At 38.5% G+C, this 25,228-nt stretch overlaps 1 protein-coding gene across 4 annotated transcripts in view; it reads left to right on the top strand.

Annotated features, from left to right (window-relative positions):
• The window catches only part of NAALADL2 (N-acetylated alpha-linked acidic dipeptidase like 2), a 998,881-nt gene that overhangs the window by 430,503 nt on the left and 543,150 nt on the right, over positions 1-25,228 (top strand). For all 4 annotated transcript variants that reach the window (XM_072620248.1, XM_072620247.1, XM_072620249.1 and 1 more), the window contains one exon: positions 22,774-22,893. In XM_072620248.1, the coding sequence (XP_072476349.1) occupies positions 22,774-22,893 (120 nt within the window). The remainder of the gene's footprint in view (positions 1-22,773; positions 22,894-25,228) is intronic.

Raw genomic sequence — 25,228 nt, 5'->3', positions numbered from 1 at the left:
AAGAATTTGAGGCACTCCAAATTTTGTTTTTCTAAATCTGTACATAAATTGTGTCCCTCAGTAGAGTGTCAGCATCTTGAGGGCAGGGCCACTTTTTTTTTTCTAATTTGTTCTCCCTAATATCTAACAACTTGTTTCATGATGAGTCTGTACTTAGTCAATAATTGCTATGCGAAATGGGTGAATTGGTGTGACCACATCTGGAATGCTGTGTTCAATTCTAGGAGTCAAATTTTAGGAAGAATGTTGATAAACTAGGAAATATCCAGAACAGGGTAATGAGCGTAGGGGACAGCCTGAAGATTGGTTGAAGAAAGTGGGGATGTTTAGGCTGTAAACAAATGATTTACGGGGTACGTGATAGCTATTTCAAGTATTTGAGGGACTGTCATTTACTGGGGGGGAGCTGATTTGTTCTGTTTCATCCCAGAGAGAATAATCAAAAATAATACAGATTCCAGTTTTGTGTTAGGGGCAAAAACTTCTCAGTAATGAGGTCTGTCTAAAAATGGCTTCCTTGAGAGAAGTGGGAAGGAATTACTCTACCAGAGTTCTTCATATCGAGATTGATTAGATATTTTGTAGTGTTTAACATACTTGTGTATGAATTGTACTGTATGACTTCTCAGGGTCTTTCTAGTTCTATATTATAAATAACTATTCTTTTGACAATTATTAGTTTAATAGTAGAAACTATGATAGATCATTGAGGCAAAAATGTAACTTTCAATTTCTGGTAGGCTAAGCCATCATAGGTCACTTACTTATTTCAGATCTTGGTAACTACCTTCATTGTCAGCTTTCCTTTGTATGGACAGGGGATAGGGCAGGGGAAGGGAAAGGAAAGGCTTCAGATGGCTCTGGAGGAGAAGTGAGGCTGGTGACCTGCACAGCCTTTCTTCACTCAAAACAAAGTCAAGTACAAGTCGTGTCATCATTTCTCTGATGGTATGGTCTTCTCCGGTGATGAAGGACAAACACAACGATCCTTTGTATGAAAATAATGTCAGATATTCCAGTAACTTTAAGGGTTGCAAAATGTTTTATATCTTTTTCTCATATGACAGTAATGTACATTCTTATGAGAGAGCTAATCTAGATATTACCATCCCCATTTTCAAGAAACTGGTTTAAAGAGACTTAGAATCACCCAAATAGTAAATTTCCATGTCTTCCTGAATGTAACACTAGATGCTCCAAACAGCATTGCCTGAATGCCTAAATTAAGATGGGTCAGATTCAGGAGGGAAGAACTACATATTCCATCATGGTGCCATGATCAATGCTTAGTTCAGGAAATGTAAGTAACTATAAATGATCATAGAAATGAGTGTTCCTTGCCAATTATGACAATACTAGGTAACCATGCTTCAGCATTTTCTTCTCATAGTACTTGTCTCTCTTGAGATCCTTGTGGACAAAAGGGAAATAATGAAAGTTGGGTGATAAAGTAGGTACCTTGATGCTTTTTGAACAACCTTAATGAAAAGGTGTTGATTTTCTAGATGAATGTTAGTCAGAAAGGGGTTTTTAGTAAAAGGTCACTTGGCTCTTTCTTGCCATGTCTCTTTGATTGTTTTTTTCACAAAGGAGACATACTAATAAAATTTGCTTCTAATAAAAACTAGAAAGGCTATTTGATCTGGCAGGTGTTAGAATTAAGATTCAAGAAAATGGAATTTAATAGGGATTAAAAAATACATTGCCTCTCAAATTGAAACTGATAAGGGTGGCTTGGTAGTAATTCATGGGATAAAGTCCTAGGCTAGAGATTGACTTAAAGCACTGTGATTGTCTACACAAAACAAAACAACAAAAACAAGAAACAAAAACAACTAAACTGCCTCAAGAGAAATAGCATCCAGACTAGGGCAGGTAACATGCCTGCTCTGCTTTGTGTTGGTCACACCATAGTAGAATATTGTGTTCCTTTCTGGAGACCACATCTTAAGAAATATTTGGCAAACCACACCTCTTTGAGTATTGAAATAGATGATCTTTGAAGTTCATGCCAACTCTGAAAATCTGTGATCTCATTCTTTCTTCCCTTATATAACCCTTTGAGAATAAAGTGTGGGTGGGGGGGGCAGGTATGTCTCTCCTGGTTCTGGATATGATAAAAAAAGTTATTAAGTGATTTCCCCTAATTTATGCCTTTAGTTTGTAGTAATAGAGTCAGGATTAGAACACATAACTCCTGATTCTTTGTCTAGAGCAGAGGCATCATGCATATTGCCTACCACATTCCCAACTATGAACTGAATTAGATTAAAATGTAATTGGGAATTTTTTTCAAAATAAATAAAAAATACAGTAAAACAGATAAAATTAATATGTGGTTTTCTACATCAACATGTGCCTATAGGGAACCTTATGTACAGTTTTGTGGCCCCTGTTTTATTTGAATTTAATATCACTGCTCTCAACTAGCTTGCATCTCCACCTCTGCATAATTTTAATTATTTGGTTGCCATCTTAACTCCCACTTGATCTATATGGAGACAGTATAGAGAAGTGAAAATAATGTTAGATTTGAAGGCAGAGGTCTTTGGTAAGATCACAGCTCTGCCAGTTAGTATCTAAGTGACCTTAAGAAAGTCAATCTACTTCTCTAGGCTTTAGTTTTTTCAGTAGTGAAAAAGAAGGGGCAAATCCTAGATGTCTTCTAAGATATGTTATAGTTCTAAATCTGTGGTGATGATGAGATAAAATAGATAGATGATAGATAGATAGAAAAGGAGGGAGGGAAGGAAAAAAGGAGGGAGGAAAGAAGGAATAATATGATATATAGACAGGCATAATATTGATTAAGCTATATAGTAATCAATAACAGCAATAATTGTTATTATTGTAGCTATGTCCCAGGCACTGTTCTAAACTGTAGGGATATGAAAACAAGCAAACGAGATAATCTCTGTTCTCAGGGAGCTTAAATTCCAATGGGAGAAGATAACAGATACAAAAGAACTGTAGGAGAAAGGGGTGATGGCCTTAGTGAAGCTGTCATGGTGTACAGACAGTCTGAAAGTACTCTAGAGTCCTGGATTCTGAGAGATAAGTCCAAAGCTGGCCTGTCATTGTCCAAGAGTAGGTCCAAGGATAGAGTCCAATTTTCCACTGGGAAGGAGGTGGAGATGACATAGCCTGGGGAATAACTAGGATGTCATGATGAATTTGAATGGGGAAGTGATATCTAGAGAAATTCATTGTGTTTTCTCTAACCTTAAAATTTTGGATGACAGAGGGGTGATCTTATAATAGAGGGGAACAAAAGTAATGTTTCTTTTCCTCATCTTTGAAGATGACAGTTAGAGGTTAATTGTAATAATATGACAGTTTTTCTCATTGTGGTTGCTGGGACCTTTGGGACCACATGGCTTAATTCTAAAATATTTTGAAGCATAACTTTGCTCTGTGATAATATCAAAAAGTTACTTAGAAATTCTGTGTTCACCATCCCTACCGACTCACCCTTTTTTTCTCTCCTACTACACAGGTTTATACTTGTTTTTAGCCAAAGGAATCCTGGCAGGAGTCTTAAAACTAATAAAAAGTTAATAAAATATCGAATGTGCATGCCGAAGGCTGAAGACATGGTTCTGCACATTCATGTTCTTTTCATGGCTCCTTCTCTCTTCTCCTTTCTCTCTCCCTCCCTTTCTTGTAAACAATGTCAGTTTTTTGAGGTTGTAGAAAAATTAGTCATCCATTTTCCCCTGACAGATTGGTACTCTAGAACACCTAAGCAGTCCCCTTTCATTGTCTTTATCCTCCCAAATCTTTGTCAATTATGGCACTTCATCTTCAGATGCTCTCAGAGTTCAGCTGGGGAAGAGAGAGTAATGTCCCTTCACCTCCTTAGCGTTCCTGTCCTTTGGTGCAGATAATGAATATTACCTGGTAGCAGTTCCTTTTAAACATTTTATGTACTCTGAATTCCTAACACACACAAAAAAAAACACAACACCCTGAGTATTTATGTGTTTTTAATCAAACTAGATAAAACCTATATAAAAAATGTGTAAGATTTGAGAAAGTGGTTTGGAATGGTCTGGATTCCTCAGGACTGCCATCGCTCTACTTTTCTTACTTCTATTAATCAATGCTGGTTTCCAGCTGGTTTCTACAAATTAATTGCTTAGTAGAGACTGTGAATGGATATTGGACATAAATATGTCTTATTAGAATCCCAGATCTTATTTTTCCTCAGCTTCATATTCATTAACAAAAAGCCTCTTCTCCTCTTCCTTCCCCATAATGGGAGAAAAGGTAACACAGTTCCATGAATTATTTCTTTGAACAAAATGGTTCAGTTCAACAAAATCAGAGAATCTCAGGATTGTAGATTTAGAACTGGAATGACCTTACCCTTTGTGTAGTCCCACCTTTTTGTTTTACAGATGAGGAAACTGAGGTACATAGAGTTCAAGTGAGCTGCCTAAGATCATGCTACCATTAAGTTTCAGAAGCAAGATTTGAATATGGGTGTTCTTAATTCCAAGGCCAGCATTCTATCTTTCCTGACTTACTGAATCATAACAAGGCATTACAGAATTTGGAGTAAATCTACCTGAACATGAGGTGGATGAGCACCTTTAGGAGACACCCTGGGTCTTGAGATACAGGGTTTCATTGCGGGAGAGACCCCACTGGAGAAGGATTTTTTCTATAGTCAGAAACCTTGGATCATCACATATTGTCCATTAGAAGTGTGAGCAGGGTGGTCTTGCCTAGACAGTAGCTCATCCTGGAGGAAAGTAGGTCTCAAGATATCCCCTCAGCTAATGTGTATCAGTGACCTTTCTGTGAGCCTCTGCTTCACTCTACATTTCCAGGAGACCCTAAAGTCTGCATGCACCCTCATTCACCAACATCAGGAAGGAGGTAGAGGGGAAAGTGGTTATAGCAGTGGTGAAGGGAACATGGTATAAGGGACTTACGGTTATGAAGACTTTGGTGCAGAGTTTATGAAGGATCATGACATATGGGAACTGAACTAGGAAAAAAGAAATGCCCCTTTCCTCTCCCAGTCATGTCAACTACCCATTAACAACTTGGTGTACAACCCCAGTACTTCCATTCTAGTTATATTTCTATTGTTTCCTGTGAATGGTTTGAGTTTATTGGACAATTTCAACTTCATTGTCGTATCTCTCCTTCCTCTGAACTCCAAATACCTTCATTCCTCAGAAATTGTAGAAATTAGCGGGTAGCACTATGAGTTTGGTTTTGAATGAGATATTGTATCTAAGAAGCAGTTGACCGTCTTCTGATCCTACATTATCCATTTTCTTTCAAATTACTTTATATATAATCACCATTGTATCTACATAAAACGCACACACACATGCATACGCACATACAACATGATTATAATTGAGGTCAAATTTAAACACCCAAGCCATTATTTTGAAGTTGTTAGCTAGCTGTATGCATTCATCTTTGAGTTGCTATATAGGTGATTTCCATAGTCAAACAGCCTGGGGGTAAGGCTGTTCTTAATATGGACTTTTAATTCTTAATATTTTTAATGATTCTTATAAATACTTCGAACATCTGGTACAAACTGGAACATTGGGGACAAAATACTTGAGGCAACAGCATTTAGATCTGTGTTAAATCAGAAGAGACAGAATTTGTATTCCATGGTACCAAACAGAATCAAGGATTTTCAAAGTAAAGAGTTCAGGGAATCAACTGGATGTTGATCCCAGCAGATTGCCGTTTATCCTCACTGACTAGCTTGTGGTTTGTTTTCTTTTTCATTCGATTCACAGAACTTGCCTCTTGTCTTTTTTGGTTGTGTGCAACGAAGGGGTTACGTGACTTGCCGATGGTCACACAGCCAGTCTATGTCAGAAACAGTACTTAGATTCCAGTCTTCTTGATTGTGAGGTTCATTCTTTATCCACTAGGCTTTGCTGCCTCTGTGAAATAGATTTCACAGGCTTTATTCTCCTTTTTTTTCATAGATGAGTAAAATGAGAGCTCTGTATTCACAGAGCTAGTAAATGTCAGAGGCTATATACAAAGTCAGGCTCCAACCCCTCCATCTGTTTATTTGAGACAATTGCACATCACAGTGGATAGAGCCTAGAATTAGGGCATAGAAAGTCAGGAACACCTGAAGTCAAATCCAGACTCTGACACTAGGCAAGTGGTTCAACCTTTTCCTGCCTCAGTTTCCTCATCTGTAAAATGGATATACTCATAGCACCTACTATCTTTTGTGTTATTATTTGTGATGATCAAATGAGAAAATATTTTTAAAGTACTTGGCGAACTTTAAAGTGTTATATAAATACTAGTTTTCATTATTATTTTATACCATCTTTTGAAGACCTGTTTAGCTTTATTTAGAGGTACAAGTGCAAGAGCATGCGAGTGATGCATTTTTTTCCTTCCACAACCCCACATGACACCCATCTAACTGGGTGTTAGTATTTGGCACAATACATGGCACGTAGTAGGTCCTTTTATCAAATACTTTTTGACTGTCTAATTAAGCTCTGTATCTCTGGGGTCTCAGATTCTTGTAGTATTGCAGTATCAATGTAATTCCTAATTCACATCAACCTGAGGATGTTTTCATTGCCTGTGTTTCTAGTAGACCTCTTTTTTTATCTGAAGTATATTTTATTTACTTTACTTCCTACTAGGTGGAGTTGTTCAAGAATTCTTAAGTTATTGTAGTCTGGCTGCCAAAAGAAACGCATAGCTCCTTTTTATTTTGACAAGGTTATTTCTAGAATAGTGGCATTCCTTTCCTTTGAAGGCCCATCCTGTCCATTCATCACAGGGCCTTTTGTATGAGCTATCCAATCTTTGCTTTCTGGTAGCAGTCTAAACAGCATTTGTGATATCTGAGATCTACTTGGGAAACCTACTTAGTGCCAGCATGATGGATGGTGTACTTTGCAACTTCTTTGGAATTCATCGTGCATTAGAAAGGTGACATTGTTTACCCCATCATCATGACAGGTGGGTCAGTAGAAGAGTTCTAAGGAGACTTGTCCTGTCAGTGGGGAAATACATATTAGAATGGATACATAAATAATTTAGCATGGGTAAGGTTGGCTTGGGGGAATAAACACAGACTTGTATTTTTATTACAAGGCAAGTATCAACTGTAATTCTGTGGCAAGGTCAAAGATTTTGCTGACAACTTTCCATTACCTTCAGAAATAGCCTGTTTCGCTTTGCATTTCATTTTTATTCTAGAGAATTGTACTTTAAAAGATGCAGATAAACAAACAGAACAATAAGTAACTTTAAGGGACTAGGTACTATTATTTTTCTATGGTCTTGTTTTTAAATCTCAATTATTTTCCAGTTACATTTTTCTGGTTTATTTGATTATCAATTCCAAAAGCATGCATTAGGTTCCCACTACATATTAGGCATTGGAGAGCAAGGGCAAAAGAAGAAAAAAATCACTTCTCAAGAGCTTACATGTACACAAATAAGTTAATGTGACACATATGTGCAAAAGAAATGCAAAATCATTTTAAGGGACACAGATCTAAGGGTGGATGGAATTAGGAAAAGTCTAATGTAGAAAGTAGTATTTAACTATAACTTTGAATTATGAAATTCAAGGGATTCTGAAAGGTTGTAAGTAAGAAGGAAATCAATTTCAGTCATATTGGACCAACTTGGACACAAGATAGGAGACTGAGTAGTCTTGTTTGTCTGGAATATATTATAGCCAGCCCCTTAACTGAGTATATGATATGATGGTATTGTCACTGTATACTGGACAGTTGATAGTAGTAGAAATAACAGAAGTGTTAAAAATGATTTGAAACACCATTGTAATATGCCATGGAAATTGAAAGCACACCTTGTCCTTGGCTGCCTGAATTATTTCTTCCTATCTTCAATTTAATGTGATGAATATTAATTGATAGGAATGAAAGTGCCTTGATGACAATGACTAAAAAATAAAATATAAATAATGCCTTGATGTGTATTTTGAATTAAAACTGGCAGCTTACAGGAATGACGTTGTATTCTTGAAGGAGGGACGATAAATCACATAGAGTTGGGCTTTAACAACCCTTCTTGTCTTTACAGATAAAGTATCAAGAGATGGTAGTTTGTTAGCATATAAAATCTGAACAGCATACCTGATATTTTGTCAGGTTATCTGAAAAGAAAAATACAGTCATTCTCCAGTTGTATAAAATTCCTTAATGCCTTATGGCTGTATATCTGTTTCTTTGCTTCCATGAGCATCCTTATCTTTCTCTCCTTTTTTTTGTAATGCTTTCAGACAAAAACTAACTTTTCAGTATTAATCCAAAGAATGGCCCTGTGAAGTTGGTTTTGTATGATTCATTGTCCTGGATGAAATATCTGGAGATTGGAGAAATAGTCTGGCAGGGCCATCTTGTAGCTTCTCCCATGATATACAAAGATGCTGCTATCCCTGGGAATAAGAACTTTGGATGGGTTTTAGTAGTGGTGATTAATTGTCTACCCCATTTCCTCTATCTCTTGGTCAGTCTCCATTTCAGGAAAAAAGAGTTATTTGTGAGATGGTTACCTAGATTGAGCTGCTATTAATGGCCAACAATCAATTAATCAACAGTCATGTAGTAAACATCTCCAATGTCAGACACTATTTTAGGGGAATGCAGATATAAAGACAATAATGAAATACCTTCCAAGAGCTTGCATTTTATTACAGAAACCAATAGGATAGATAGATACATGGATAGATAGATAGATAGTTAGATAGATAGATAGATAGATAGATAGATAGATAGATAGATAGATAGATAGATAGATGGATGGATGGATGGATGGATGGATGGATGGATGGATGGATGGATGGATGGATAGATAGATGTCCCCAGTGTCTTAAGTGTTGAAACCTCAAAACTGAACTAAGATGTTTGATATCCCCTGTATAAAATATTTGCCAAATAAACAAGGATAATTTCAGTGGGAAGATGTTCATATGATACAGAAGGTTTTGTTGCTGGTGTTCTTACTTACTTTTTGTTGTTATTTGTTACTTCGTTTTTGCCATGCAAAGTCAACTGCCTCAAATGTGTATGGAATCTCTGACTTGGGGCTTTATAAACATCATATAAACATTGCGTGAACTGAATCTGAGTGCAGATAAACTTTGAGAAGCTGTTGGACTGTGTGGTCATGAAAACAGTGCTGAACTGAGAGTGAGGAGAACCACTGGAGGTTCAAATCCAGCTCCACCACTCGTTGTGGGTTTGAACAACTTACTTCCTGAGTCTGAAATTCAGTACACCTTAAAGCACTAGTTTTCTATTCTGCAACAGTAGACTGTATGACCCTGAATAACTGTGGTTCGGTTCTCTAGGAATTTGCCTTCCTGGGCTTCAGTTTCATCTGTAAAATGAAAAGTTTGGACTAGATCCCCTTTTCTAAGGGCCCTACTAGCTCACAATTCACATTTCTTTGAGCAAATGAAGGATAGTGAGGTGGTGCAGTGGAAAGAGTGCTGGCCTAGAGTCAGGAAGACTCATCTCCCTGAGGTCAAGTCTGACCTCAGACATTCTCTAGTTGTGTGACCCTGGGCAAGTGATGTAGCTTTCTTTACTTCAGTTTCCTCATCTATAAAATGAACTGGAGAAGGAAATGGCAAACCACTTCATTATCTTTGTCAAGAAAACTCCAAATGGGGTCACAAAGAGTCAGACATGACTGAAAAAGAACTAACGGAAACAAAAATGAGCCCATGACCTACTAAGTCACAGAATGGTTGCAATCTGCATCATTGGAGGGAATTTTCACATCAAGAATTCTCCATGCTCTTGAAATCATACATGCCAATGCAAAGATTTTTTTTACATATTCTCAGCAAATTGAGATGATATTACTTGTACTAACTATACTGCTCCATAAATTTCTTGAGAAGAAAGCCCACTGTGCATCTTCAAGTACTGCTAGCAATTATAAGTCCCCTTGATATTAGAAATAGCTTCTTTTTTGTCTCCAGAGTGTACCTACTATACATACCTAACAAATTCTTCTTAAATGAATTGCAGTTGAAACACTTTAGAAATGTGAGCTAGCCCTATTCTATAAATATGTGTCAGTATTACTCCGTTACTTCTGGAAAAGTTGGGACAGTTGACTGCCATCTTTCCCATGTCTTTCTCCTTACTGGAATCTAAACTTTTTGAGAACTATCTCACGTTTGTACTTGGATCTTTGTTACCTATCATGGTACCTGACACTTAGTAGGCATTTCATAAGTTTTTTTTAACCATTTTTGTATTCTAGGGTTCAATTAGCTTTGAATTAGCATAAAATTAATTATTGTAGTTATATAATTTGAGCATAATGACCTTGGCTTACTGTGGACTGTGGTTTCAGGATTCCCAAAGTTATTGTATATCTACTTACTGAAATTTTCTAATATGTATGAGACCAAGAATATGGATGAAAAAAATAACAAAACCTAATGCCCCTGGTTAAGCATTCATCATAATGTTGCTTGGTGCATTTTCAAAAAGATTGCATCTTCTGGACAGAAAAAAAAAATAAGCTCTGCTTTATGAAGGTCGATTAAGACTCTAGAGTGGGTAAATATACATATTTTGATAAGAAGGCTAGATGGAGGGATCTGTGCAATATATTTTTTATTGAGCTATATTTCTAGAAGAAAAAATAAAGTTTTGAAAATGTGACTTTATTTATTTAGAGAAAATCATCCTTTAAAGTATCCAGATAGTCATAATCCAGTAGTATTTTTTAGGGGAAAAACCCAGGCCAGCAATATCATTTTTCCTTTTGATTTGTTTTAAAGCACACAACACTGAAATGTTAATTAATAATGTCTCATTCTTTGCCTTTCTCTCATATTATGTATGGTTTGACATGAAATACTGGCATTTAGTTAAATCCATCACAATGCATAATAATGTCCTGTGTAAAGCATGATTTCAGTGGTTGCCACTAATCCATTCCTTTCATAATCTTAAAAACTTCATTGTAAAACTTGTTTTTATAGGTGTCTGCTCCTTTATTTAAATCTAATTTGTCTTAGCAGAAGTATTTTTTCTTAGTGATTTTATGGAAGATAGAAAGAACTTTTTCAAACAAATCTGAACATTCTTTCATACTTTTATGTTGGGACTGGAAGCTCAATTCCGTGTGGACGGTCTCGGGCAGGTAAAAGTGGGACTTCTAAATCTTAGAGTCTTACGAGGCCCTCCATGAACAGTGGGGGTTCGAGAAGGTCAGACTGAGCTAGCTCGGCTAGCTCGGGTATTTCCGCCTCTCCCCCGGAGATACCTGATGGGTGGAGTCTCCCTGCCCTCGAGATCCTCCCGGATTGGAGCACACCTAGTTACCTAACAGCATGGTATTGAGATGCAAACTGTGTGGCTGAAGATTAAGTAGGATTGAGGAAGCCAGAAAGCTCTCTCTTAGCACGTGTGGAGCCAAAGAGAAAAGTAGGGCTCCGCTTCTTTTCTTTCCTCTCTCCCCTCCCCCTCTCTCCCCGCTTGTACTTCTACTTCCAATCCCTTAAGCTTAGCCTCCTTAGGAAATCTCCCCCTCTTCCTCCTAAGGAAGACCCCCCTGCATTTGTAACCCGGACCCTAAAATAAAGCTCAACCCCTGTTCGACTCTGGAACGTCCTTTCTCTCATACGTGCATCCGGCGTGGCCAGCCGAAGACCTCGGAGGTGAGGTAGGAAAGACTCGGGTAGCCCAATACAGGCCTCTAGGCTTGGCACTTTTAAATTGATGAATTGAGTGTTATCATTAACCCAGAGTAGGAAGAAGGTAGATGTATTCCTCAAGCCTATTGGCAACTGCTGCCCCCTGAAATTCAACCCTTTCTGATATTGGCATCATTGGGGGACTTTCTCAGCCTTCCTAAAAATTGAACTTGGTAGATCCATAGTTCAGATCCAAATTTCCTGGTCAATTTCCACCTCAATTTCCAGTTATAGCCATCATCTCCTTCCACCATTTTGCCAAGCAAACTTCCTGTGTTCCCTAAAGGAAAGAGATAGACTCAAGAAAAGGCCAGCTTTCTAATTCCTTTCTCCCAGACTGGTTCACTGAATCAAGTAGGGAAGTTTTAGAGGTGAGGAGTACGTTTTCTCCTGCTCTGGGGTTAATAATAACACAACCCTGGAATGTAGCCAAACTGGAACACAGATTACTGTCCATATCACCTAGAATGTCTTGTGCCATCCTCTGAGATTCTCCTGTCTTTCTGCCCCATCATCACTGCCCTCATAGTGATTACTGGCCATTGAATGCTTCACATGGTTCCTTACTAGTCCATACTATCTCTACCAACATATTTTACATGTGGGTTAAAAGGAAGACATTTGGGTGGTTACATGATGTCTCTTAATCTACTTAAATAAAAGCTATTTTGAACATTCAGTAACTACTTTGAAACTAAACAGGTGGCAACTCTAGAAAAGCATGTTTTTGTTGTCACTAAATGTTCCATACTATATTTCACTGAAACAGTTTTAAGAAGGTGTGTAAATGTTTTTGAGTAAAAACAGGCCATGTGTTTAGAGAAGTTACAATTTTAAGTGATCCTTTCCAGAGTTATGATCTTCAAGAGACTGTGCTTGATGAAAAGCCCTTGAGTAGAAAAAACAAATAAAGACAAAAAATCCTCCCAGTAAATGTTAAAGAGACTTTTGAATCAAGGATATCTTACAGGCACTAGAATGCTTTGAAGTAAGAAAGACAGTTAATTTTTGAATCTGAGATTTTAGGATGTAATGCTTGAAAGAGACCTTAGACATCATTTAATTGAACCCCATCTTCTTACAAATGAAGAAACTGGGGCAGTGAGGTGGCACAGTAGAGAGAGCCCTGGCTTTGAAGTCAGGAGCACCTGGGTTCACATTGGACTTCAGATACTAGCTGTGTGACCTTGGGTAAGTCACTTAAACCTAAGTGCCTCAAAAAAGAAAAAAAGAAAAAGAAAGAAGGCAGGAAAGAAAGAGAAAGGAAGGAAGGAAGGAAGGAAGGAAGGAAGGAAGGAAGGAAGAAAGAAAGAAAGAAAGAAAGAAAGAAAGAAAGAAAGAAAGAAAGAAAGAAAGAAAGAAAGAAAGAAAGAAAGAAAGAAAGGACTGAGAGGCCCATATTGGGCAAGTGACTTGTTTAAGGCCACACAGGCACCATTTAATGGCACCACTTCATTAAACACCTACTATGTACAAAACACTGTGATACAGATAAAAATATTATACATCTTTTGTCTTCAAAGAGCTTACTTTCTGCTAAAATGCCATAGAAAAATAGATTTAGGGTCTGAAGGACCCTTAGAAGCCATCTAGTTAAACCCTTTCATTTTATAACTGTGGAAACTGAGGTCCATAGAAGTAAAGAGATTTGCCCCAAATCACACCAGTTTGTGGCACAGCCAGGATTCCAGTCCAGGTCTTCTGATTCCAAGACCAGCGTTCTATCTACGACGGCACAAACAGAAAATAGCCTTGCAGGGATTTCGCATACCCAAGGTTCTTTCCAGTGCACCACAGATGAATAGCATGCCTTCTATTTCAACAACATTGGTGTTAGGCTGTGCGAATGCCCAAGTTTAGTTCCTTTATTTAGATGACTCTGTGTTTGAAAAAAGTAAAACAGGCTTATTTTTAATTTTTCTGATTTCTACAGTTTCTGATTTATTATAAAATGACTTTTTTAATCAAGGTCTACTTTTCAGCTCTAACAATCCATGAATCCATCAATACTTGGTAAACACTTGAGACAGTGCTCCAGCCCCTTAGAAGAAGAGCAGGCAAGGCCCAAAGTGACTGGGTTTAAAATGCTAAACTTGAAACCTTTCAGAGCATCCTCAGCTTTATGGGCACAGATTTGGAGGGGGCAGGCCCTTCTATCGCTGAGTGCTTTTCTCCTCTTAAGCTGGCTTTTTTTGACTCATTGGCCCCCAGGGACTGGCCCATCTTCTTTGCTTAGTGTTCTCTCCTGGGACCATGGTGGGATGGGAATTCAGTCTCACAACTTCTGTCCCTGAAGCAAAACTGAGAATCTTTGGAGGTTTCTGAAAGCTTTCTCCTGCTATAAACAATGGGAAAGCAGGCTGAAGTAGGTATTTAAAAAGGGTAGGGAATGGGGCCAAATGAGATGTTTCAAAACAAGTATTTTTAAAATGCTTGCTCAACTTGGTTCTTGGGGCCCCCCAAACCCTCCTTGTCCTATCCACATATTGGCGTATTGGTATTACTGACTCATTCAGGTAATAAATAACAGTGAATAATAGCACATCTTAACATGTGCTACAGGGTTAAAGCATTTCATTTCTCCTTCGGGGGCATCAAGTTCTGATGTATACAGAGCTGGTATCAGTGGCTGAAGGATCTGAGTTCAAGACTCACCTTTGCCACAAATTGGCTGTTTAACTCTGGGCAAGTTGCTTCATTTCTCATTGATCCTCGGTAACTTTTTAAAGGCTATGAATTGTAAAGTGGTTAGAAGCCTGAACTGGGAGTAAGATTTATAATTCAGGAAAGGAAGGAAGAAAGGAAGGGAGAAAGAAAGAAGGAAGGAAGAGAAATAAAGGAGGAAAGAGTGAAAGGAATGGGAAATAGGGAAGGGAAGAGGAAAGAGAGATACTCTTTCTGCTGGATCCTTTATTTCCAAGTCTCATGGAACAACCTCCCACATGTAGAACTGATGACTTAGCCTTCTATTCACTGAAAAAGCAAATATACTCTGATCTGGGTTGCTTTAATCATTTTTCTCTGTGTTTTAAGACATTTCAGAATCTTCACCAAAGTATCTTCTTCCGTCCTGTTTCCTAGTTTAAGTTTCTCTTTGCCTTTGGCAAGACCTCTACCTCTACCTATGGTTTTCCTAACCTGACTCCTTCTTACCATGCCCATGTTTTAACATGGATTTTCCCATCTGTTCTATGATTCATTTGCAGTGGTCTACTTTCTGTTCCTGAAAAGTATACTCCATCTTTTGTCTCCCTGCTCTTGCACTGGCTATCCTCCATACCTAGAATGCCTGCTCTCCTCACCTCCTTCAAGACTCAGCCAAAAGGTTGCCTTTTTCAGGAGATTTTTCCCAGTGTCTTTGGCTGCTAGGCCCTTCCCCTCCAAGGTTGTCTTCTATTTCTTCAGTAGGGGATTTAGAGCTGAAAAGGATATTAGAGGCCATTAATCCCCATCCCCAATGCGTAAAGATATGTAATTTTCCCAGGATCTTCAATGTCTGAGGTGAGTGTTGAAAGCAGGGCTTCATGATGCCAAGTCCCTTATTTCCCCAGGCCTGAGGAGAGTTTGAAGAGCACTGGTTGTTGTTCACTCATCAATACTTAATATAGTACCTGGAGTTCTTTATTACTGAGAACTTTTGCTATTCAGTTTCAGTCCAATTCTTCATGACCTCATTTAGAGTTTTCTTGGCAAAGATTCTGGAGTATTTTGCCATTTTCTTCTCCAGCTCATTTTAGAGATGAACAAACTGAGGCAGAGAGGGTTACACAAGTAGAAAGTGTTGGAGGCTGGATTTGAACACATGAAGATGAATCTTCCTGACTCCAGGCCTGGCACTTTATCCGCTGTACCACCTCTCTGATCATCATATAGTAAGCACTTAATAAATGTTTGTCGATTGACTGATTGACCCAGCTCCATCCGTTCTCTCTGCTGGCACCATCTTCTCTGCTTCTGGTCTCAGTCAAGAGTTCAACTTGATGTTTCATTTTACCATGTCATCATTCCATTTCTCTTTTCTCTTTCTCTGACATTTCTTGAAGAAGTTTTTGCTTGGTATTTCAACTTTTCCCATACCACCTACTCACTCTACTGCTTGTAACATGGCTTCTGTCCCCAAGTTTCTACTGAAATTGCTACCGAAAAAACACCATTAGCTTCCTTATTACCAAATTCAAAGACCTTTTCCCATGTTCCCTCCTCTTCACTTTCTAATGTCTTTGCCCCAGTTGACCACCACCTTCCTAAATATTCCTCCACCCTCCAAGTTCCAGGTTATTCTCCTCCTTTACCCCCTTCTCCTTACTGCTAGGATTTATATAGCACCCTAAGTTTTTGCAAAATACCTGACATGCTTTATCTCATCTGGTCTTTACAACATGTATTGTTATGAGATAGATGTTGTTAATATCACCTTTTAGAAATGAAAAAGTTGAGAGTAAGAGAGGGTTACATGACTTGCCCTCAGAAGCTGGAAATTGCCTCCTAGACCCCAAGTCCAGCTTTCTCACCATTGTGCAATATAGCTGCCTCATTCCCCTGCCAGTGCTCTTTACTTTTTCTTTTGGGACTCCTGTAGCAGTACTGAATGGCTTTAGTCTTTCACCACTGGAAGCCCCTGCTTTCATGATGGATGATTCCCTCAGTTCCCTAATGCATATAGGCCAGGTTCAGCCGTACTGCCCTCAGGGACATTTTCTCCCCATCCATCTTCCAGCTGCAGGTGTGCCCTCTTTCCATTCCCCGTTCTAGTTCTTGAAACATAAGCAATCATCTCTGTCATTCTAACTCTGATTCTCCTCACTACTTCTGTACCTTTCCAAACCCAAAATACCCTCTTTGGCTAACTCTCACGTGTTATGTGTTGACTCTCCTAGGTATTGGAATCCTTCCCTTGCTTTTCCTTCCTTTGCCTCCCTCCCTTCCCCTATCCCTTCTCCTTCCTTCCTCCTTCCCTTCCCCTTTGCTTTCCCCTCTTGTTCTTTTTCCCTTCTCTTCCCTCCTCCTTCTGTTCCCCTGCCTCTCCCATTCCCCTTCCTCTCTCCTTCCCTTTCCTTTCCTCCCTTCTTCCCCTTCCCTTCCTCTTCTCCTTCCATTCTCTTGCCCCTCCTCATTTCTTGAGCCCTATAACAATAACACCCAGTAGTCATACCTATTAGAGACAGCTAGGTGACTGCAGTGGACGGAGCACCGGGGCTGGAATTGGAGTCAGGCAGACCGTAATTAAAATCTGGCTTCAGATACGTCCTAGCTGTGTGACCCTGGAGAAGTCACTTAATCGCTATTTTTCTTCAATCTCCTCAACTTCAAAACGGGAATAATAATAACATTGACCTCTCAGGGTTGCTTCAAGAATCAATGCAATGTTTATAAAAAGCCTTTACCACAGTTACTGACACATAATAGTCAGTCCCTCCCCTTCTCTGTCACCTCACTGCCTGAACGGGTTAAGTGCCATTCCCTATGGACCTCCATCAAACATTGGGAAGGACCCAAGTTAATGAGAGGACTCAGGGAGCAGTTTGTTATCATTAGCCAAATCACTCTGGTCTACAACAAGGGTGGGGAACCTGTCACCTCCAGGTAAAACGTGGTCCTCTAGGTCCTCAAGTGCGGCCCTTTGACTGAATCTAAACTTCACAGAACAAGTCCCCTTAATGAAAGGATTTGTTGTTTAAAACTTGGACTCTGTCCAAAGGCTGCACCCAAGGACTTGGAAGGCCACAGTTTCCCTACATTGGTCCACACATTCAATTCAATTTTCCAGCTCATAGAACTGAGGTTATTTTATCAGTAGCTCATAGGGGAAACCTTCAATGACATGAGCTGATGCTAGGGTAGAAGAAAAGTTTTTAGAGTCTCTTCTTCCAGAGTTCTAAAATGGTGTTTTACTCCCATTGGTAGAAGTAGAACCATCCTGTTTTACTTCATCCTGGGTTCTATTTGTCAAGCACACTTTTTATCTTGAGCTCACATCTATCCCTATGATGCTCATTCATAGCATAGCACCTTAATACCCCCTCACACAGTGCTGCCAGGGGCACTCCATCAGGTTCAAAGCACTCTTTGGTTCCTCATCCATCCAAAACCGTTACTGATAATACTCCGCTGATATGAACTTTTACAGACCAGTCAGAGGTCTGTCTGGTGATTCAAAATAAAATATTTAATCAAACAACAGAGCAAGTACAATGGCAAAATTGCTCCCAGTCCTACTGGGACATGGGTTAGCCCAACATGAAAGAGTAAAATGCCTTAATCATAGAGAATGTATGCCCGGGGAAGACACATGGAGGTAATTCCATTCTCCTTCAGCCACTCTGCTTGGTTTCATCTCCATGGAATATCATGCTCCACTCCACCCCTCTTCAGCTTTCTTTTATGTGTAATTTTAAGCTCCATGAGGACAAGGATTATCTTTCTTTTTCTCATTTGTATCTTAAGCACTTAGCACAATTCCGGGCACATAATAGGTACTTCATAAATGCCTGTTGAATTGAATGGAAAACACATGTGCAGAACCAGTGGCGCTATCACAACTCCCTCCTCCCGTGTGTCTGGCTTCTGTCAGTATCTTTTAGTGATGTCATGCTGCTTACCTGAAGCCTGAAAGCTCTATGTAGGATCATGTCTTTGTGCTAGACATTCTTATCATCAGTCATTTCTGTTGAGTGTCTCTCATTCTCATTGGCCTGTCCTCATCTTCTACCCCTTCTGTATCTCCCAAAGGAAGGAGTCATTCTGCATAGGATCATCATTTTAGAACTTGAAAGGACTTTTGAAAACCATATAGTCCATCACCTTCATTTTTACAAATGAGAAAATGTCTGCCCAAAAAGGATAAGGAAATCACAATTTGAACCCTGGTTTTCTGACACCAATTCCAGTGCTTTTGTGATTATACCATGACAGCTAAGGATTATGACCCATCCCATCAAGCCAGAGAACTGACAGACATAAGCAGAATGTCCCCCTGTTAATATTAAAGAAAATCTATTTTTTTTTTAGTTGACTCTGATGCTGATTCAGAGTCCCAGGGCTCAGCCAACTATTTGACTTAGGGTTAGCAATTTTTTTAAACTCCTGTTTTTTCTTGGTTGGAATCTTATGGTCATAAGATTTATTGATGGATTCTACCAAGAATACATCAAGGATTCTGTGGGAAAGTCAGGGCTCTGAAACCTAGTCTTTCCTAACTGATGGGCAAATGAAATTAATCAGGAAAGAGGTAAAGACAACACTCTCCTAATGTGCTTGTGCAAATTTCTGCCTTTATTTTATATCTCTGCTAGCAACAAAACCCCCTTACTTCTATGTGTTCTTATAAGGGAAAACAAAACAAAACAAACAAATGAAAACAACCTCATAGTTTCCCTACATTAATAAAAACAGAATCCCCTAAATTGTCATATAAAGTCAAGAGTTTACTTTCACGTTTTTACAGAGTGTGTATTAAACAAAAATTTGTGGGGAAGCTAGATATTGGTGTATTTCCAGAATGAAAATAGAATAAAGGAAGTTAGTTTCCCATTGCTCTGATTTAACTGAAACAAGTGTCACTGTTTTAGTTGGTGGTGGGATTTGTTTTTTGGTGATTGATAGCCTGAATCACTGACGTAATGAGATTTCTGTTCTTAATACCTGTACACTTTTAGTTGTAGTTAACGATCACCATGGTCAGTGATTTCTTAATATTTTATATTATTCTTAGTATTTTTTTATTAAAGAGCACAATCTATTTTTTTCTATATAGTTCATCATTCATTTCATTCAAACAGTTTAATGTTTGTTTTTACTCAAATATGCTTTGTTATAAATTTCTTAGATGAGGTTCTATTGCTTAAATTAAGAAATCAATAAGTTGCATTTCTTTCCTCTCTTTCTCTCTCTCCTTTTCTGACTCCACCTTGGCTCTTATGAATCTTTTCTCTTGCTTGTTGATTAGTTTTCGATAAGGGAGAAAAAGTCTCCATTCCCTGCCTTAGAATCACATCCACAGATTAAAAAAAAACTATATAGATTCTAAAGCACATGTTTCTTTGACTTCAAGGATGACAAAATAAATGAATGAACAATTAAAACAATTATTTCTAGAGTGCTTTGGTGAGCACCAAAAAATAAAGAGAAAATGAGATAGTCCCTGCTCTCAAAGGAACTCACTTTCTAATAGAGGGGACAATCCATATGGAAACATTGATCTAAAACTGGAAGATATTTTAGAGGACATCTAGTCCAACCCTTCTATTTTACAAATGAGGAAACTGAGACTCAGAGTGCAAATGGCTTTTCTGTTGTCACATACCTGGTTAATGGGAGAACTGGGACTCAAACTCCAAATCCAGACACATTCCCCTGAATTCATAATCCCTCCTCCCCAATCCTTCTGTGGTCCTTGTCCAATCCCAAGAACCTGAGTAAAAATTGGAAATGTTGTTAGGAAAATGTCATATGAATGGATGTGTGCAGCAGAGCACCACTTCACATGTGGAAAGAAATGACTTGACATTTTATCATATCTCTGTATATTGATTTGTGCTTTGGGAAAATTCAATGAGCTCTCTTTTAACTGAACAGTGAACACTGTGATTCTCAGTTTGCTGGAAGGTAAGTAAAAAAAAAAGATACTTTCATAAAGGATCTAGTTCAGAGGCCTCCTCAGTAGGCTTTTGAGATATGTTTATCATCTCCTCTTCAAATATTGGTACCAGGAGGCTTCTGGAAAGATTGATTTTTAATAGATAGTTTCAAAGTGCAACATGCCATGTGAAAATTAGAGTATTGGTCTATACAAATAAGCATTATTTCTTTATGGAAGTGCATTGCTTTGACTCCAGTTATGGAGCTGACTTAAGCTATTTGCATTACTTAATTAAAGACAATGGGATAAAGTAGAAAGAAGGAGGCCAGAAGGACATGGAATCCTATCTGTGGTGCTTTCTGGCTGTGTGACCTTGGATAAGCCAGAAGCCGCTAGTGGGCTCAGTGGATGGAGCTCTGGGCTTGGAGTCAGGAGGATCAGAATTCAAAGAAGTTCTCAGATATTTACTAGCTGTGGGACCCTAGGCCTTAACCTGTATTTGCCTCAGTTTCTTCAAATAAAAAATGATGTTAATAATAATTAGTGCCTACATCCAGGGGTTACTGAGAGGAGCAGATATTCATAAATTGCTTAGCACACCGTAAATTCTCCATAAATTTTTATTCCTTCCCTCATTTAATCAGCTTCCTCATTAGCAAAAAGGTGATAATAATATTGCTTATTTCACAGAGATCTCGATGTTTACACGTTACTAAATAGCAAAGCACTGTGTGAATACCAGCTATCAGTAATACTTGATATTTAAATAGTATTAATAGATGTACACATATAGTATTTTAAGATTTGCACAATACTTTATAGATGGATGTGTGTACACATAACCACATGTGTGTATGTGTATGTATGCATATATATGTATATGTATACACACATATAAATACACACACTCTCCTTTTGCTCCTCAGCCATCCTGTAAGGTAGGTCCTATTATGATCAGCATTTTTTTTAATAGGTTGGAATCTCAAACTCAGAGAAGAGTTCTGTCCAACATCATCGTTAATAGCTGAGGTAGGATGTGATCTCAGGTCTTTCTCATTATGGCGACAGCTAGGTCGCCATGCAGGGGAGCACTGGCCTTCAAATCAGTAAGACACCTTCATGAATTCAAATCTGCCCTCAGACCCTTATTAGCTGGGTGACCCTGAGCTAGTCACTTAATCTTGCCTGCCTCTGTTTCCCCAACTGTAAAATGAGCTGGAGTAGGAAATGGCAGACAGCTCTAGTATTTTTGACACAAAAACTCTAAAAGGGGTCACAGAGAGTGACACATGACTGAAACAACTGAACAAAAAAACTTCTTCGTTATCCTTCTTTCCAAATCCTCTCCTTTCCTGAACTTCCTTACTTCTGTGGAGAGAACCATCATCCTCTTAGTCACCAGGTCCACCTGAGATCTACCTGTGTAACCAGTCTACAATCTGTTTCCTCATCACATAGTTGGTTCCTGGGACAGATTAGAGAATGTCTGAGTATGCTGCAAGGTCCACATGAGGAGGGGACTCGGTCAAGTACTCCGTGCATGATCACGAGATCAGTTCCCTGCTACAAAGGAAAAATAAAGTGTTTTAAAGTCCATTCTCTTTCTTTTTATTACTCTTGTTCAGGTTTTTCCGAAAGCTCCTGTGATCCTCAGCTTGTGGTGTCTACTTGTGGTTTTGCCAGAGCTTGAGATAATGAGAAAATAGCATTACCATCACTAGGAATGTGAACAGGCAACATGAAAGGAAAATATCAATTAGCCAAGCAAATTATCCTTCACCAGGGCTATCATTTGTGTCACAAACAATTAGTAGTGTAGAATTTACAAATGAAAAATAGAAAGCCTCTCATGTGAACAATGAGATATTGATACAATCAGCCTTATAGGGGCCATTTCGACATTGTGGTGCAGAAGAAAGAGTGTGGATGCAAGAACTGGAGGACCAGAAGTACCAATGCCTGTCGCATAAAAAATGCTCAGAATGCTTCTTGATTGACTGATTAAAATCCTGCCTTTAAGACCCAGTAACCTAAGAATGACTCATCTAACCTACCTAGGCTTGTTTCCTCATCTGTAAAACTATGGTCAAACAGGATGATCTCTGAAGTCCTTTTTGAACTTATAATTTATAAGACAAAATTCTAGGTTGATTAAAAAGTAGTGGTAACAAGACCCAAATCTTTGTGAAATCTTAATAGGAACAAAATGGCGACCAAAACCCATCGTGACAGCAGTCTGTTTAACAATTAGGTTTCTTTGACAAGTGTTGAAAAGTGACCTCTTATCTCTTAGTAAATGACTGGGAGATGATGCAAGGGAATCAGAGTTCAGATCAAGGACTTCATGGTTGCACATAATTTTTTTTCAGTCTTCAGTCTCATGTTAATAGGTACAGTTGGTAAATTTTTCCATAATGCTTCATTTGTTAATTCATTCATTTATCTATTTGTTGATTGAATGATTTTATTTTTCTTGCAGGCTGAAGTCATTGATGTGAGGTATGGGACTGGAGAAGATGTAAGCCGAATTCGAGCCATGAAAAATGTGACCAATAGAATTGCCCTGTTAAAACTAGGAAAACTCCCTTTACTCTACAAGGTTGGTCAAAGAACTTGCCTGCATGTGGATTTTTTTTTTAATCTTCTTTTTCTGTAGCTAAAATTACAAAGGGTGATTTTTTTATAAGGAGCCTGATGTCTATTCCCTCTATGTTCCCCACCCCTGCCCCAAGAAAAAAAATCAGAAATCTCTACAAGGTGCTATTGAGGTTGCAACACGCGGGTCCAGATTTGATAGTGTGAAAAATAGAAGTCCTGGAAATTAAAAGTCATAGTCATCCTCTTGACTTGATGTTTAATAATTCTAATCAATTAGGAAAACAGGGATCTAGCTGCATGCTCTGTACGGGACCACAATTGTTTCAGAGGTGCGCCTTTGTGATGCCTTTCATCATCTGCTTGAGATGGGTATAACTGTGCAGTCACTGACTTTTCTCAAGAATTTAATTAAATGATGATGTGCTAAAGAGAAGCCAAATTTCGATTGATATTTATTAAAATGGAAGTTTGTTAACACTTCTCCATTGGCTATATTTGTATAATTAAAGCAGTTCAGACGAAGTGTCTGATAATGACCAAATACGATAGACAACTCTAACCACTAACTCTTATCTAGTAATTTTTCCCCCTCCTGTTAGTTAGAGAAGGGGAAGGGGCACTAAAACTTGTTGGTTTTAAAGAGATTTTGAATCTCTCCCTTTATCCTTTCTTACTCATTTGTCCAAATTATGAATAGGTTCTAGTGCTTTTTCAAGTCACTCCATCTTCCATCTGTCTCTCAATTATTGATATTCTATAGTGGAATGTTATAGGTGGAGAAGGGAGGGAGAAATTGGGAGAGAGAGGTAGGAGAATACCATTCTTCTTTAGGATTTGCCAAGAATTCTCCTACATTAAAATCAGATCCTCACAAAACTGGTCATCAGTGATACAGTTTGTTATCTGTCAAAATACCATGAACATAAATTATATTCTGAAGTTGTATAATGGTGCATATATAAAAATATTAAGGGAATATCATAATCCCTTGTTTTCCAAGTCAACTCAGGTCAATTTAGCAAGTACTTGTGAAGGACCTGTTAGGCACCAAGCACTCTACTAAGTGCTAGAGATACAAAGAAAGGCAAAAACAGCCTCTGACCTCAAGGAGCTCACATTCTAATGATGGAGACAGTCCACAAACAGCTATGTACCTACAAGACACAGATAAAGAAAGACTGGAAGCAATCTCAGAAAAGCCTCTAGCATTGAAGTGGACCAAGAAGGGTCTCTTGTGTAATGTAAGAAACCAAGAGGTGGAAACAGGGAAGGGGACCTTTCCAGGCATAATCAATGAGAAGGAACAGAGTCCAAAAATGAAGGCATATGTACAAGGAAGAGTAGAGGTTTGTGTTGCTGGATGGTGCGTTCTAGATGTTTCATTATTGTTCAGTTGGTTTTCAGTTATATCCAACTCTTCATGACCCATTTTGGGGTTTTCTTAAGAGAGATACTTGGGTGGTTTGCTATTTCCTTCACCATTTCATTCCAGATATTAGCCCGATTGAAATATATTAGGATTCTTTTGCTGTTGCTATCTGCCAAGTATTTGTATTCCATGGAGAATAATAATGTTATGAAACTCTTGGAATATGCCTGCAAATATAACACAGAACTCTGACAGACAAGCTTCAGGTATGATGTTCAGTTGGACTGGCTGCTTGTAACTCATTTATATTATTACAAGATTGACAAAGAGGTAGAAGCATTGATGGTTGTCATCATTCGCCATGTAGATCAATGGTGAACCAAGAGCTTCATGTAGGACCAGCCTAGGTCAGAAAGTTCTACTGCTCAGCGAATCTATATGGGCTTGACAACATATTTAGCATTATCTCTGAGGCAGAAAGGCATGATGAGTTCTTGAACTGTTGATATTCCTTTTCTGTATATTAGCATTTTCTTCATTTTCTTTTACTCGCCCTTCCATTTTGTTGGCATGTTTGCTGCTGTATTTGTCCTAATGCATTCAGTCTGTCAAGCAAGTAAGCATAAATGCGAATATGATTGGGATATGGATGACACCACAGTCCCCAGTGCTCCCAAACTCCATCAAGTATTTCTCTGAAAATATGAACTGAGATTAGAATCTATAGCTGGGAAAAGAAAGGCAGGGTACCAGATGACTTCTGTGTTAAACATATTTATTAATCATGCCACTGATGGAGCCTCTGGACTAGGAATCTGTAACGGAATGAGTGAGGAGAAAAGTTAATCCTATTTCAGTTTGTTGCAGTTGCTAAATCATAACTCAAAAAATAAATTGGGGAGGGACTTTATAGGTAGAAGATAGGGAGAGCAAAGGGGACATATAATTGTAATATGAAATCATTTCC

This window comes from Notamacropus eugenii, chromosome 6, assembly GCF_028372415.1.
Source record: "Notamacropus eugenii isolate mMacEug1 chromosome 6, mMacEug1.pri_v2, whole genome shotgun sequence".
NCBI lineage: Eukaryota > Metazoa > Chordata > Mammalia > Diprotodontia > Macropodidae > Notamacropus > Notamacropus eugenii.
The sequence above is the reverse complement of the archived record's forward strand: the minus strand, read 5'-3'. Positions and strand labels throughout refer to the sequence as shown.